Consider the following 17,335-nt stretch of genomic DNA (forward strand, 5'->3'; position numbering starts at 1 on the left):
AGACAAACCTGAGAACCTGTTCAGGCACAAGACTTCACCCTTTCTCCGATCTTAGCAGAAATTTCCAAGTGATGTTTCAAAAAGTTAAAATCTCTGAGCTTAGCTGTTACGAGAAATCCAGCAATCATGCATAGAAGAGGTTTTATTGTCACTTGAGGGGAAACACTGAGGCCTCGGGCAGCCCCCCCAGGGACACAATCCTCTCGTTTGGGGTTGTTGGGCTGGAGGGAGACAGATGTCTTGAATCCAGGAGCAATAACATTCCATCCTTTTCCTTCATTTCATGAGAGTTCCTTCAGGATTAGGGGAAACAGAGGTTGCCAGCTTTTAAATGTGCTTTCAAGGCAACATATCGTGTGAATTTTCATCCTGTTCTTAAAACAGAGAGGAAATGTTTATATGGAACTTAGCCTTCCGCTGATCCTCAAAAGATGTCACTTTTCAATTACACAGTGTTTTTAAAATAAAATGCCAAGATTTAGCACACGTTCTAAGGCTTCCGGTTTCCTGTGTTTCTTTGGTGAGGAGTGAATCCCACTAACTGGTGAGTTAAGGGAAGTCATCAAACACAGAACTCACTGACGATGCAGAAGTTATTCTCATGTGTGGTCCCTAGGCCGGCAGCATCAGCAGCACCTGGAATTGTTGGCAATGCAAATTCTCAGCACCCCTCTCCACAGACACACTGAATCAGAAGTCCTGGTGTGGGGCCCAGGAATCCAGAGTCTCAGGAGCACTTCAGGTGGTTCTGATTACACCAGGCAACAGCTTCATTAGAGAGCTCTGTGGCTGATGAAGAATTTGCTGAAATCCATAGAGTCAATTAAATAGGCTAAAAGCCACAACCTCTTGTGAACCATTCAGTTCTTTTTTTTTTTTTTTTAAACAGAAGTATGAGATAAGAGCCAGAGCTGTGACTGAGGGGGTAAAAAAAGAAAAAAAGACAAGTCTATGGAGCCATAAACACAGAGCTAAATGGGGAGTAATTAGAGTAAGAGGGTGTGCCAGCTCTGTGCCAGGTGCTTTGCTGAAGGCTTTCCTTTCCATATCGTGCAGAGAACTGTCCGTTTTTTTCATGTTTTTCAAAACCTATTAAATTAAGGTTTCAGCCAACTGAGAATTGTATACTCACTGAGGGGAATGCCATTCTTGGTTTCCTTTTTAAGCTTTATTATTGTTCCTAGGACCACGCAGAAGAAGGCAGAGCCAGCATTTACCAGTCTGTATTCACCAACTCTTCCAAAGAGATGATGTGCTTTCCAGACTTCCCGTACCCTGATGACTACCCCAACTACATGCACCAGAGTAAGCTCCAGGAATACATAAAGACATTCACTCTAAAGAAGAATTTGTTAAGATATGTACAGTTTGAGGTAAGGACCTTATAACTTGTGCTGTTGATATCAGTATGCTTACGGGTTAGAGGACAAACCAGAATATAGCACTCTTATCCTAGAAATCCAAATGTTTGCACACTTCACCAGTCAAATGCTGGTTCTGATTGTAAAGCTATGCATGCATTGTTTTTGTTTCCCCTTAAACATGCCCTCCACTGGTCTCCAAGAGCTTTTGAAATACCATAGAAAATGCTGGAGGCATCTACACCAGCATAGTGTACATTCCACCCTCATACACTCACGTTTTAGAAACAATCCCAGATTCTCTAGTTCATATTTCGACTTCTGTGGTTCAAGGCCAAAGAGCTATGGTTCAGAAAAACGTTAGCATTTGTTAGAAATTCTGCCATTATGAAGAGAGTAGCAACTTAGATGAATAATTAATATAGTCATTGCCTCATCCTTCACCCACTCAGTTCCTTAGATTAGGAGCCTTGGGAGTTATGGCACAAAGGCATTGTCTCTGTCAGCAATACTTTACATTTGTATAGAACTCAACTTCCATTCATTACTGTCCAATACAGAGCACATATATGTAGTGAGAAAAATAATCAGCAGAATTATAAATTGGGATTATATTTAATATAATTGTACTTACTATTATTTTAGTATTTATTATACATAACATAACGTGATTTAATATAATTTTACCTGTGTCAACAAAATAGTCATACTATGGAAGTGACTATTATTTCCAAGAAAGAATATCTATAGTTTGCAAAGGAGAGATCAAGGATTGAACTCTGAGACAATCCCATGTTTATGGAATATTTCCCATATAATCCCATAGTACGGAGTATCCCACGTTTGTGGAGAAGATGAGGCCAAAGAGGAAGAAGCCATGAATGTCAGTGGAGGGTGGCAGTAAGCAAATGACCCGGGATTTTTACAAGAATACTCAGTGAAATTTACCCCAAATCTTCTAACTAGATATCAAAAAACTAAATATACCCCAGTGAGCAATTTTCCTTGTGAGATTTGAAAATTCACTGGGACTCCTATTTTAATGTCTTCCCATATGTTTCTCAGTGACCAGGAGTGCGCATAACAATCATTTTCTCCACAGAAATACTGAAGAAAACATAAACAAAAAAGCCCTAGACTTGTAAATAAAACAAATTCTGTCTGGTTTTCTTTAAGACCCTGGTTTCCAGTATAAAGAAATGCCTCAGCTTCTTAGTCACTGGCCAATGGGAAATTGTTTCCGAAAAGGATGGGAAGCAGGAGTCTGCCATTTTTGATGCTGTAATGATTTGTTCCAGACACCACGTGTACCCCAACCTACCAACAGATTCCTTTCCTGGTAAGCATGGAAAATATATAATAATCTGATGTCTTAAACACAAATATCAAGGATTGAAATAGCTCTTTCCACAGATTGTACATCGTGATTATTCTTAAGGTTCCAAGTATTTCAAAACAAAATTTTTAAGTCTGATAATATGTGAAATATAGTAATCATTGGCCTCATACTAAAAGAATCAAGGACTTGCAAGTCAGAGATTAGATGAAGACACGGGGCCATAGAGAAGAAACCTGGGTTTTTAAATTTCATCTGTATCCACATTTTGTAAATTAACTTTAGAAATTACTGTGTGTGTGTGTGTGTGTGTGTGTGTGTGTAGTGACACACTCCATTACTGTACAAAAGTGGCAAACATCAAACAAATACCTTACACAAGCAACCTTCCTTCCTTCCTTCTTTCGTTCCTTCTTTCCTTCCTTCCTTCTTCCATCCATCCGTCCACCCTTCCTTCCTTCCTTCCTTCCATCTATCCAACAGGAAAACATGTCCACTCAAAAATATAAGAGTCCACACCCCAAGGCTTGATGTTCATAAGCCAAGGTAATTAAAAGAGTAGAGATTCAGGAGAAATAGAAGATTGAAACCAGTACTGTGAAGAGGCAGTACATTTAGGGGTTCTGAGTGTAGAACACCTGGGCCCAACTCACTCTACTAGATCCTTACCGTGTGACCTTAGACAAGTCACTTAACTTCTTTGTCTCAACTTCCTTGTCTTTTAAAATAGAGATAATACTAGTAGCTACCATTCAGAGATGTTATCAAGATTAAGTGGCTAAAACATGTAAACCCTTTAGCAGAGAGCCTAGCCCACAGTAAGTACTTAATAAATATTACCTATTAGTACTACCAAATGTAAGTTCAAGTACCTTAAGCTTTTTCAAAGTCTCTAAAAGTAATTATTTAGGGGTTTAGAATCAAAAATCACTAAAAGAAAAAATATATTTTGAATAAGAAGCTTTTTTAAAAAAATTCAGACTGATAATAGGAAGTTTAAAAATAAAAATTATTGAAAAAGGTAAGTCTTCATCGTTTCTTCTGAAAATCAACTCACACCACTCCCCATGTTCCATGTAGGCCTAGACCAGTTTCAAGGCCACTACCTCCACAGCCGGGACTACAAGGGCCCAGGCGGGTTCCAGGGGAAGAGGGTCCTCGTGATCGGCCTGGGGAACTCAGGATGTGACATTGCTGTTGAGCTCAGTCGTCTGGCTGCACAGGTATATGATCTAAAAGGTTTGGGGAAACAAACCTAGTGTACAGCTCTGTTACTGCAGCAACAGCCCCGGCACTGAGGATGGCATTTACCATGTCATACCACCCACATCTGCCTGTTGCATATGCCCATTAAGTCAAGGAGGACTCTGCCTGTGAAGCCAGGTACTGTGGCTCATGCCAGTAAGGAAGTACATTCTGCTGGAACCAGAGGTAAGTGCATGTGCGTGTGTATATATGTCAGTATGCACTTTTTTGTTTGTTTTAATTTTACCCTCTGATCACCTCCAAGCAAACTGGTTGCAAGTCAAGCTCTGCCTTTATTTATTTAACAGGATTTCCTATCATCTATCATGCAACAGTACTGGGCTGACTAATCTGAAGTTCTGGAAGATACACAAGATTTAGTTCCTTCTATTGTTTATCCATTCAACAGCCAATGCCCAACAAATACTGGGCACTTTTTAAAGGTCAGCACGGTGTCAGACTAGAAATAAACACAGAAATAAATCAGACTACTTCTTGACTTCAAAGGGCAATCAACAGGTGGAGGTGGGATGACAGGTTCCCAGACCATCACAAAAGGAGGTAATGAGACTCCAATGACATTAGGTGTGGCAGTGGTGGCACCATGAATAGAGAACCTGACTTAGTTGGAATGAAGTTATCAAAGGAGGCTTCCCAGAGGACTCCAAGCTGAGTCACACATGACCAACAGACCTGGAAGAACTTAGCATACTTTTAAGTAAATAAGTGCTCGATAAGTAAATTATTAAATGGATGTTGAAAACTACCTAAGGATTATTTAGTGTCAGATTTCCTTGGGTTACCACAGAAGTGGGAAAATAGGCAAGCAGCGGGCTCATCTCAGGGCTGAGGCAGCTGCCATGGTTTGGGATGCCTAGCAAGTCCAGGAGTGGGTGTGTAGGGAGGACTGGAGGAGACCAGATACAGAGAACAGAATTAAATCCTTGGCATCTTCTTGGCCTAATTTTAGCTAGGGATTCATATATTTCCCCCATCAACCCAGCAACTACCACCAGTCACCACCACTGAGGCTTACTGGATTACCTTGTCTTTACTAGACCTGTTAGTCTTGTGAGTCTGCAAAGATTAAACTTGTCACAGTTGAATACAGAGCCTTCTTGTTCCAAGATGTCAGGTTCACACTCTTTTAACACCTAATCACTCACCCTCTGGGTGAGTTTGCTTCTATCTGGTTTCAGTCTTGGACTATTCATCTTGACCCACCTCTTTAAAAATGCTCCTGCCTGGATATTGAGGGAAATGTATGGAGATGTCCATGGAATTCTGTTGTATTTGCTTATTTCTTAGAGTGATGTTGAAATCTATGTTGCCTTCCCCACCAGGTCATTATCAGCACCAGAAGTGGTTCCTGGGTCATGAGTCGGGTTTGGGATGATGGCTATCCTTGGGACATGGTGTATGTTACCCGCTTTGCATCCTTTCTCCAGAATGCCCTTCCTTCATTTGTCTCTGACTGGTTATACGTCAAGAAGATGAACACATGGTTTAAGCATGAGAACTACGGCCTGATGCCTTTAAATGGGTACCATAAACAATACATTTTTTATTTTTTTTTAAAAAGTGGGGCACTGGTTTAAGTTGGATTCTTTCTCTCTTTCTCTCTAGGTCTTGCTTTTATTTGCCTTTTCGAGGCTGGTGGGATTGAATTAAGGACTGCATAAGTGATAACGGTATACTCAGAGACCACGAACGAGATGAAGATCTTATTGAAATTAGTCTAGTGGGAAAGGGAGTATGAAAGAATACAAAATGGGGATAGAGCAGGCAGCAAGATCTCCCTGACATGCAAGATTTGATTATGGTTGCTACAAGCCATAGCATAGAATTTTGAGAGTGGAGCCAATTCATGAATTGGTTTTTTTTAGGACTATCTTGTTCATGTTTACGGATGACTAGGGATAGCAATAATAACACTGATTCCTCAAAACTGCACTTAGTAAAATTTAAAATGTAAGAATTATTGAGGGGAGGGTATAGCTCAGCGGTAGAGTGTGTGCTTAGCAAGCATGAGGTCCTGAGTTCAATCCCCAGTACCTCCATTAAAGATAAATGAACAAATAAACCTAATTAGCTCCCCCCAAAAAAGTTAATTTAAAATTAATTTTAAAATTAATAAAAAGCATAAATTGCAATAAAAAATAAAAATAAAATGTAAGAATTATCTTATGAACTATAATGCTTTACATATATTGATTTTATTTGTCTCTAATTTTCTAGTATGCTTCTAAGGAGCAACTAGCAAGGTAGTAGTAACCAACATGTCTCAGGAAGTAGAAAGTCTCAGAATAAAAGGACACAACTCCATGGAAGAGTTGACATTTCCGCAGGACAGTCAGGAGTCATGGAACATGTAACACAATGGAGGGTCACAGAACTGATGTAGCCTGTCAAATTAATAAGATTCACTTATTTACTTCTCTATAGAGACAGAGCCCAACACCTATTAACAAGAAAGGCTTTCTAGGTAGAAAATCAGTATATCAATTAAAAAAAGAATAAAGTGGCTAAGAAAAGAAAAGGATCCCCTGGGAATTTCACCTTTGGTCCATGCTACAAAAGTATTTCATTAGGTTTAGAGAAACAGGTTTAAAAAAAAGTTACGAGCAGATTGTAAACTGGAGTAGTGAATGTCAGGGTTAGTAGTCAAACCCTCACTCCACAGTCTGGCAAACTGCTACATCCCTAAAGGAAAAAATGTTGATTTCATTCATTCAAAATTATTTTTAATGTAATAGATGTTTCAAAGCTTGAACTGATTATGACTTTTTTTTTGTTACGTAAGAGCAACTGCAAACTGTATTTTGGCTTTATCCTTCAGACAATTAAAATATAATTTTGGGAATCCATTTATTCTAACTCTTCCCAGGAAGGGTTCCAATTACCATTAGGTGTTGATGACACCTTCTCACTCCCTTGCTCACTCCCTTGTTTGAGGCAGGGGGGCTGGTTTTGCTGTGACCTGCTTATTACCACCTTGTAAGGTAAAAGAAAAGGTTGCAGAATTATAGAGATGTAGAACAGCGTGGACAATAGAAACAAATTCTGAGATTTATAAAGTGTCTTAGTGATTGAGGTAGTTAGAGGAAATTCCAGAATCCCTGAAGGAAACGAGTCAAAATGAAGAATGGCATCCAAAAAAGAAAAAATCATTCCTAGAATTTTGGCAACTGAAATGAGGTACCAAAGTTGTTGGACTTTCTTTTGTGACCACAGTTGATGAAAGGAAACTAAACGTGTCAAAACAACATCCCACCACGGTGGATCTGATTCCTCATGTAAGATGAGAGCTTAGTTATAATAATAGTCCACTTAGAATAATGATGCTTGCATGTACCAGGCACCGTTTTAAGTGCTCTACAGATAATGGTTCATTTGATTCTCACAACAGCCATATGAGGTAGATTCTATATTATCCCCATTTTCCACATAAGGAAACAAATCCAGAGAAGGAGCAGCTAGATTATAAAGTTGGGGTTGAGTTTCAAGGGGCCAACCAAAAGAAGAAGCTCAGACAGATATTCTAAAGGACTGTTACTAGCAATAGAAAAGGAATTGCCAAAAGAAGAGAGTTTAGTTGTCCTCATGCTGACGTTTAACTGCTCAAATTTGGTTTCAATGCTCTGGACTATTGCAGATGTTTCTTGGAAACAAGGTATTTTACCGCAAGGGCCTTTTTCTCTTTTTTCTGCACAGCACCCTGAGGAAAGAGCCTGTGTTCAATGATGAGCTCCCATCCCGCATCCTCTGCGGTACTGTGTCCATCAAGCCCAGCGTGAAGGAATTCACAGAGACTTCGGCCATTTTTGAGGATGGGACCATGTTTGAGGCCATTGACTTTGTCATCTTTGCAACAGGCTATGGCTATGCCTACCCCTTCCTTGATGACTCCATCATCAAAAGCAGAAACAATGAGGTCACCTTGTATAAAGGCATCTTCCCCCCGCTGATGGAGAAGCCAACCTTGGCAGTGATTGGCCTTGTCCAGTTCCTGGGGGCTGCCATCCCCACAGCTGACCTGCAGGCCCGCTGGGTGGTTAAAGTGTTTTCAATTAAGTGGGCCATTTTATCTTTATTCATTTAGTCAACAAATATCTACCGAGTACCTACTACATGCCAAGCAATGTGCTAGATGCAAGGGATATAAAGCGAACCAGACACACAGGATCCTTGACCTCGCAGAGCTGAAAATAGGGTGAGGGGAATGCTACAATAGGGATAGGGTGTTCTGGTGAGGGGAGTTCGGTAGTGAGTTATTTCACGAAGATGGGACAGGATGAGAAAAACATATAAAGGTGAGGAACAGCATGTCATGTGTGAAGAACCAGAAATATTGGTGTATTGAAATATAAAGCAGAGTCAGGAAGTGGCCAGAAACAAAGGAAGGAACCAGAGCATGGAGGGTCTTAAAAGCTGTTAAGGAGTTTAGACTCTCATAGGGGAATTGATAGGACTTTGCAAGGCTATAAGCAAGAGAAGGACAGCAATGAGTCACTGAAATGTGAAAGTACATTGCAAAGGCTGAAAGGGCCCCAGTGGATGTCGGGGCATGCTGGAGATATTACTGGCGTCAACTGTGTCAGAATAACAATGTCAGGCCACTCCTACTCTATTGATAATCTTTTCCCCATTTCTCCCTCTAAACCCCATGGGCTCCAGGGACTTCAAATATGTTTGTGTGGGGAAATCAAGAATATGAGGATAACACAGAGAAAGTCACTGTCTCAAATATTGATTTAATTTGCTCCAATCATATTGATCACCACTGTTATTAAAAGTGTCCATTTATTCAAGGGTTCAAGACTCTTGGCCAATATAGGTATACCTTACCTAACACACTGTCCATAAAAACTCTGACTGTAGGTTATGAAGAAAAAATTACAAACATTTATGTGATGTGATATTTTCTTAAAATGTGGTGGATAAATAAGCTTCTATTTCAAATATATCATGAAGAATCATTATTTTTTTTTTAAATGCTGTCATGAAATCTTTTGTAAGGGTGCTCCTGTATGAAATGATTCCACTGTCTTTTCCCTTAAAAGACACAACAGTGCCAAGCACCTGAGGTTTTAGGGAAGACTGGAGACAGTTCACAAACCCAAGAAATTTCCATGAAACAGAGGGCATCATTTATTCATTCAGCAAATATTTATTGAGTACCTACTATGCTCCAGGCTCTGTCTTGGCACTTAAAATACATCAAGCATGACCAAAATTCAGGTCCCTTACTTTCTAATCGAGGTGCAGCAAATATCTGACCACGACTGGGAAGTTTTCATGCAAATGTCCTAACATCCCCTGCCATTGTTACAAAGGCAAATGAGCTAGTTAGCAATTGGAAGAGGCCTCCACTGATGTAGTGAAATTTTCAAAAAACTAAAAAATGTTTGCTGCTCTTTAAAGTATCTTTAAAATATCTTCCTTGGCTGCAGACAGATGCTGGAAAATCCGTGCTTTCTCCTGTTGTCCCATTTTAATTGCCTTGGACCTTAGATTGAATTATTTTACCAGATTATTTCTTGAAAGAATTTTTAGTAGGAGGATGCAGACAAGAAATATGAAGAAACTGTTAAGCTATTACATGCATGAGGTATATCTGAGGCATGTTGAGAATTAGATCCCCCATAGTGTCAACAGAAACATGAGATTGGGCGATTTGAGCTACAAACTTTTCCACTGTCACTATCTCATTGCAGGCCAGCTTTACTATTCCCAGAGCAGGTTCATTGGCTTCTCAGATCATTGTATCTGTGAATTGTTATTCTGCTAAAGATCCTAAAGATAGCTCCTCCTGATACAAAATCTTTTAGGGATACAGCTTATAAGTACTGTGTGAAACTCATCATGTGTCATTATGTATTTCTGATTTCTGTGTCTTTTTTCAGTATTTCTCTCTTCATTTCCTTTTTTAGACTCATGTACCCTACCAACTACAAATGAAATGATGGATGACATTGATGAGAAAATGGGGAAGAAACTCAAGTGGTAAGAGATTGTACTTGCTGATGAAACAAACCCTAAAATTTGCCTTGATAATGTAGGAAAATGTTAGTATATTCTATAATCTTGTCACTAGTCAAAGTTCACATTTTTGGAACACTTGTTATAACCAAGCAGTATTCAACAGGCAAATAATAGCCTAAACTTCTCCTGTATAACTCTAGGGTGCAGGTTCTAAAACAGGGATGCCCAGGGGACATTTGGCAAAGTCTGGAGACATTTTTGGTCATCTCAAGTGAAGAGGGTGTGTCACTGGCATCTAATGGGTAGAAACAAGGGATGCTGCCAAATATCCTACAGTGCAGAGGACAGTCCACCTTAACAATTATCCTGCTCAAAATGTGAGTAGTGCTGAGGTTGAGAAATTACTCTTTCCCCAAGAGTTTCTCTCCTGTCAGCCAATTAGCTAGCTGGGAACTGAGAAGTGGCAGTGCTATAATAAGAAAGACAAGTGAAGAATTCAATTGAGTTCACCTGCCCTAGTACTGTCTACTAAAAGAATATTCACTTCTGATTCATCCAAACATCAGTTTTCAAGTATACCATAAATGGGATTTGTAGAAGGTTAGGTAGCTAGACATCAGACATTTAAATGTACTTTTTTTAATGTTAATTACTTCTATGAAAGTAAATCCTTTTTAAATTAAATATCAAAATCTGCTGAAAAATAATTAGTGTATCACATCTAGATGACTAAGTGAACCCATCATTTATTGACTGCCCCAAGGGGAAAGTCACTGGGTAAGAGCCTAGAGAAGACATGGGTAGCCTCAGACTCAATAGAACCTCCCCTGAACCTCCTCTAGTTCACAGGACATCTCTGTGAACTAGGCACTCCTATGCGCTAACAATTCATGCAGCTTACTCCACTTATTACCCTTTAGGTTAGAGTCCAATAGGAATAAAGAGGAGGGAAAAGGCTTCAATCTTATTTCTTAAATGATAGGCTGCTCTTCAGAGTTTCTAAATGCAAATAAGACCACACTCCAACTAAAAGTATAAAACAATTAATATTAGTAAAATGCAGCAATATTAAAACTATACATAAATCCAACTTTAAACACATCAACATAAAATCTAATATTGGGAGAGATCCTAAGCAACATTATATAAAGAATAATCATGTATTAAAGAGTGAACTAAGTTAATAAATCACCTTGAGTCCCTAGGGTCAGTTCATTCCAGACCACATGGCTAGAAGCAAAAGCCCAAAATGACATCAAACTTGGATAGACATTAGGAAGGAGAGGAAAAAACAAAACAGCTCATTTACAGCCAAAAAACAAATGATAAATTCAGTGTTGTGGAAAAAGAGAGGAGTGGGGATATTACTGGAGGTGCTGACTAAAATATTACCTTTCTGAGACTAAAAAATAAGAAATTGGTGCTTCTGTTTACTCATTTTGACATGTTCTTTTCTTTCCTCAGGTTCGGCCATAGCCAGACTTTGCAGACAGATTACATTACATACATGGATGAGCTAGGCTCCTTCATAGGGGCCAAGCCTAACATACTGTGGCTCTTCCTGACTGATCCCCAGCTGGCCCTGGAAGTGTACTTTGGTCCTTGTAGCCCATACCAGTTTTGACTGATGGGACCAGGGAAGTGGGATGGGGCCAGAAATGCCATCCTGACCCAGTGGGACAGGACAGTAAAGCCAACCAGGACAAGAGCTGTTGGTGAAGCTAAGAGACCACAGCCCTTCTACAATTTGCTAAAAATGCTTTTATTGCCAGTGCTTGTTCTGGCTGTTTTGCTTACATTTTATTAATTAGGAAGTTCTTTGGGTCTCACAATTCAGCCTAGAAGTTCAATTGCAGATGTGTGTGTGTGTGTGTGTGTGTATGTGTGTGTGTGTGTTTATGTGTGTGTATAATCTCATAGCTGCTCTTTCCCTTCCTGCAGATGTAAAAATGAATCCTGGCCCATTTGGATCAAAGCCTAAATAAAATGGAAAATACTCAGTCTCTCCTTTTCTGATAAGAATCTGTACTCTAAAAGGATTTTCATGTACTGAATTGGCAAAATTGGAGATGCTCAAGAGGGTAAATGGGAGTGAGCACAGATTTGCAGGCTGAACAAAGTTTAATAAACTTTTTAAAGTGTGTTTTGTCATGGGGAGAAGTGAAATCACGATATTGAGTCTTCCAACCCATAACCCATATATCTCTCCATTTATTTAGATCTTTAATTTCTCTCATCAGTGTTATAAAGTATTTAGTATACAGGTCTTACCCATCTTATCTCAGATTTATCCTAAGTAGCATATGTTTTTTAATGTTATTATATATTAGTTCATTTTTTAAAATTTCTTATTGTTTATTGCTAATATATAGAAATGTACTCATTTGTTCTAGAAACTTTATGTAGATTCCATAGTATTTTCTAAGCAGAAAATCATGTTGTATAAAAATAAAGATAATTTTACTTCTCCTATTGCTATTTGAATGTCTTTTATTTTTCTTGCCTTATTGCACTGGTTAGAAACTCTAGTATGTTAGATAGAACACACTAGAGATCAGATATCCTTGCCTTGTTCCTGATCTTAGGAATAAAGCATTCAGCCTTTTACCATTAGGCATAACTTTAGCTATAGATTTTTCATAAATGCTCTTTATTAAGTTGAAGAATTTTTCTTCTATCCTTGTTTGCTGACAATTTTCATCAGGAATGGACATTGGATTTTTTCAAATACTTTTTTCTGCATCTATTGAGATGATCATATGCTCTTTAATGTTTCTTTATAAATATGGTGAATTCTGTTGACTATTAAGCCAATCTTGCATTCCTGAAATAAAACTGACTTGATCATGATATATTATCCATTTCATATACTATAGGATTATATTTGTTACCATTTGCTAAGAATTTTTGCATGTTTATTTTAGAGGGATATTAATCTGCACTTAATTTTTTTATAATACTTCTGTCTGGTTTTGATATCAGTGTAATGATTGCCTTACAGAGTTGGAGAGTATTCTGTCCTCTTTAATTTTCTGGAAGAGTTATATATAATTGGCATTATTGCTTTCTCAAATGTTTGACAGAGTTCACCAGTGAAGTTATCCTGACCACTGAAGTTCTTTGTATCTATTAAGCCCATACTCCTAATTTATCCCTCCTCCCTTTCTGCTTTGGTAACCATAAGTTTGTTTTCTATGTCTGTGAGTCTGTTTCTGTTTTATATAGATTCATCTGTATTATTTTTTAGATTCCACATGTAAGTGATAACATAATATTTGTCTTTCTCTCACTTTACTTAGTATGATGATCTCCAGGTCCATCCATATTGCTGCAAATGGCAACATTTTATTCTTTTTATGGCTGAGTAGTATTCCATTGTATAAACATACCACAACTTCTTCACCCATTTATCTGTCTATGGACATTTAACTTGCTCCTACGTCTCGGCTATTGTAAATAGTGCTGCTATGAACATTGGAGTGCATGTGTCTTTTTGAGTTAGAGTTTTTTCTGGATATATGCCCAGGAGTGGGATTGCTGGATCATATGGTAACTCTATTTTTAAATTTTTTTAAGAATCTCTACACTGTTTTCCATAGTGGCTGTACCAATTCACATTCCCACCAACAGTGTAGAAGATTTCCAAACGGGGTTTTAAGTAGAGAAGTGTCAAAAATTAAATTAACAATATAAGAAGTTTATCTGGCTCCAGAGTGGCGCATGTATAAGTGGGCAAGAGAAGAAATAAGAAAACTAGTTAGAAACCCATTGCAATAATCCAGGCCTTATTTCAATAATTCAGAAGATATGATAACTCCAAGAATTATGTGGCTGAAATACCCCTTTATTGTATCTATGAAAGGAAAGTTTCATAAACAATTAATATTTTAAACAAAATTGTAAGAGAAAGCTTAAACTATTACAAGGTACAAAATTTTTTAAATACTTTGGAAGCAATCGTGTTCCCATGACTAATGTGCTGGTTTTGTGATTATTTATTTTTGAAAGTGTGTTCTTGAAAGACTTTGATTGGGCAACAATGGGTACAGTGGCTCAAGTATGTGCAATACTTGGCAAATACTATGTACTCAATAAATATTTACCAGACAAATGCACATACCATTATCTCTTTAAAAATATCCTCTCATTCAGATATTATACCAGTTGACCAGCTTTATTCACTTCCACAAATTTCTATGAATTAAGTCTTCTATCCATGAAATATTCTCACAGAATAAAGTATGAGTTATAATTCTACCATGTATTTTACAACATTTAAAAATCGACTGGGAATTATCCTTGATTTATAAAGTTAAATCATATGCTTTTAAATTATACAAAGTATACTAGAATTAAAAGTCATAAATGTGCCTGCAGAGAAAAAAGCCAGCAAAATTCAAGTTGTTTTCTTAAAAACCGGTCATATTGGAGATGTATTGTTAATGAGATTTAAAGGATTTGATTAAACATAACAAAGAACTTCCAGATAGTGAGAACTGTTAAAAGAAGAATGAGTGACAAAGAGAAATTCAACATCTCCTTTTCTAAGAGGCTTTATAAAGACAATAATCCTTCATAAATCTCACGACATCTCTACATAATATTTATAACATCATGGATCGAGTGTAAGGTAAAGTTGACTCTTGATATGACTTCTGTTTTTAAGTTTGAGAAGAAAATGAATAAAGTGAAAAATATTTCAACAGGGACCACTTGGCCTAGTTAAGAAAACAAACTAATCAGGTACTATAGTAGCACAAAATCCACAAAAATTAGGAATTATGGCAAATATAAATGATGATCTCTTTGCTAAGAAAGTGCCCTCCAAGGTTCTTATTACATTTGAAAGTGAATTATACTGCATGCATTTAAAAGGTAATCATTATTCAAGCTTTTCACTGATTTTCACTGATAATCTAAAAGGCTAATGCTAGTCAGTCTCTTTGCCTTAAATTCCAAATTGGTAGGACTATATCAATAATCCTCATGGCACCTAATGAATTAAGGTACATTTCAATTCAAAATTAATGAATACTTTATGTTATAATTATTCAGCAACTAGGACATGCAAAGCATTTTGCTACTAAGGAAAAAATAGCTGCCTTTCAAGAACTTATTATCTAAGTGAATACAAATACATAAGGAAATATGTAAGCAAAAAATCTGGAGTAGTTGAGGACAGTGATGGCTGTAATGTGAGCCCCATCCCAGGATCTCCTCATCAAATAATTTGAAACAATTAGAAATAAAAAGTAATTCCTACACCAAAACATGCCTTCAATAAGACTTAAAGTCAGACCATGCCAAAACTGTAAAATAATTGTGACTAAAAGAGAAAAATCATCAAATCACAATGTGCATCTTCTTACTTTGCCACCTCACCTCATCAAGTTGTAAGACTGTAGAGGCAGACCGAGAAAAACTCCATGGAAGAAAGACGGAGGTAGTGAAGGAGCCTAAGGATGATGTAAACAACCTCTAAGTTGATGACATTCACTATACATCACAGAATACTGGAAAAGCACCTAGGCAGATCAGAGCACAGACTACAAGGAAGGAACTTCGAATACTAGGAATCTGAAAAACTAGACACCATTTAAAAGAATTGGTGCAATATAAAGAGGAGCAATTGGAAAAGATAGACTACATTTAAAGAAACAATCTTTGAAATGCATATCTCTGGGGGAGAAAAAAAGACAAAAGAAAGGATGACAGCCTTTGGAAATTTGGTGGTGAAGGGGAAAATAAGAAAAAAGGAAAAAGAACAATGTAAGAACCTGCAAAACAAAAAGGAACCATAAAATTGGAGAACTCATAACCCCTCTACCACCATTAAAAGAAACGAATAAAACTCTTAAATACCTGAACTTTTCTATTCTTTCAGAAGAGGGCATCATTAAATGAGGAATCTAGTAAAACATCACAATATCATAAAAATAAAAAGATAAAGGTTATGCTACGTCTAGATAGATAGATGAAGGGAGAAAGAGAGAGAAGTGAGAGAGAAAGAAGAAGAAAGAAGGAGAGGGGAAGGGGGGAAAGGGAGGGAGAAAAAAAGGAAGGAGGGAGGGAAGAAACAAAGAAGGAAAGAAGGAAGGAAAGAGAATCAAACACAGAGATCCACTGGAAGAATTCTGTATACGTCTCATTGGCCAAAATTGAGATTGCATGGTGATTTCCAAGGGAAGAACACCTGAAAAAATGACAATCTTTTCCAGCCTATAGTGCAGGGTAGAAAGGGAAACGGAACTTGGAAACTTTTGGATAACTAATAAATAGTGTGTGTCTTATCTCTCATATGTCTATCCTCACATACTTGATTAGTAAGTAGTTCAGTTGAATATAAAGTTATGAGCTGAAAGTCATATTACCTTAGAGTTTTGAAGTCATTGCCCCATCGTCTCTTAGCTTCAGTATTACTGTTAGAAGTTCACTGTCATTTCTATTCTTTCTTTTATACATGACTTGCATTTCTTTTTCTGGAAGGTTATAGGATTTTTTTTTCTTAACCCTGCAATTCTGAAATTCATAGTGAGGTGCCTTGCTTTGGGATCTTTTTATATCTTCAGGTCTAGAACTTAACCAGTTCAGTTTCTACAAAGCTCAAACTTCCAGTATCCAACCAGGATGGATGAAGGTCGGTCTCATAGTTGTGTTGGACGGGAGAGAAAAATATCTATTCCTTAAACAAACTTCACCCAATCTTGTTGTGTCTCCTGACTAACATCTTTGCAGTTCCTGATGCCTCTGATTCCTAAACCATCCTGACACCATCTGGTATGAATTGACCTTTTTTCCATTAGCATCCCTGTTACAAGCACTTGGTGTTAATGTTCTCATTTCTGATGAATTATCAATTCACTTCCTATATTCAGAAAAATATGTTGATACTACTTCTCTACTGTAACCTCTTTTATTCTGTGTATCTTTTGAGTTCATGCCTTTTGGGACTTTATTCTTATTTCAGTGGGGTTTCAAAGGAAGCAGAGAGAAACATGGGCAGAGCTAACCATAGTTAGCCTGAAGTTCTCTCAATTACACCTGTAGTCTAAAGGATGAATTTGTGGGTGGTGAGGAGTGGTTAAGGTAGAGGACAGTGATGGGCTAAGACCAAGAGTATAGAAACAATCAAGACTTTCATAAAGAAGTGGTGATGATCTGACCTATGATAGTAGCAGGAATAATGGAGATAAGAGGACAAATCTGAGACAAACTAAGTTGATAGAAACAACTGGAGTTGTTGTTGGTTGTAAAGGAGAAGTCTAATAAGACATTTAGTCTAATAGCATATAAGAGGAACTTGTGAAAGGTTACAATTCAACAGCAAAGGTAAGTTCTAACTTCTATCTGGGTTGAGCAGAGAAGTCCCCCAAAGAAGGGTAAGAGTTTAATAGATGGAGATGGAGGC

The 17,335-nt window shown here is 37.7% G+C and overlaps 1 protein-coding gene and 1 long non-coding RNA gene across 3 annotated transcripts in view; one reads left to right on the forward strand and one right to left on the reverse strand.

Moving 5' to 3' along the window:
- The window catches only part of LOC105070495 (uncharacterized), a 180,782-nt gene that overhangs the window by 57,666 nt on the left and 105,781 nt on the right, over positions 1–17,335 (reverse strand). The gene's annotated exons all lie outside the window — the stretch shown is intronic.
- Positions 363–8,061, forward strand: LOC105070489 (putative dimethylaniline monooxygenase [N-oxide-forming] 6). The gene is made up of 3 exons (XM_074349785.1): positions 363–1,373; positions 2,538–2,700; positions 3,778–8,061. Exons 1-3 carry the CDS (start codon positions 1,248–1,250, stop codon positions 3,954–3,956), a joined length of 468 nt encoding a protein of 155 aa, XP_074205886.1. The 5' UTR covers positions 363–1,247; the 3' UTR covers positions 3,957–8,061.

Source organism: Camelus bactrianus, chromosome 21 (genome assembly GCF_048773025.1).
Source record: "Camelus bactrianus isolate YW-2024 breed Bactrian camel chromosome 21, ASM4877302v1, whole genome shotgun sequence".
Taxonomy (NCBI): Eukaryota; Metazoa; Chordata; class Mammalia; order Artiodactyla; family Camelidae; genus Camelus; species Camelus bactrianus.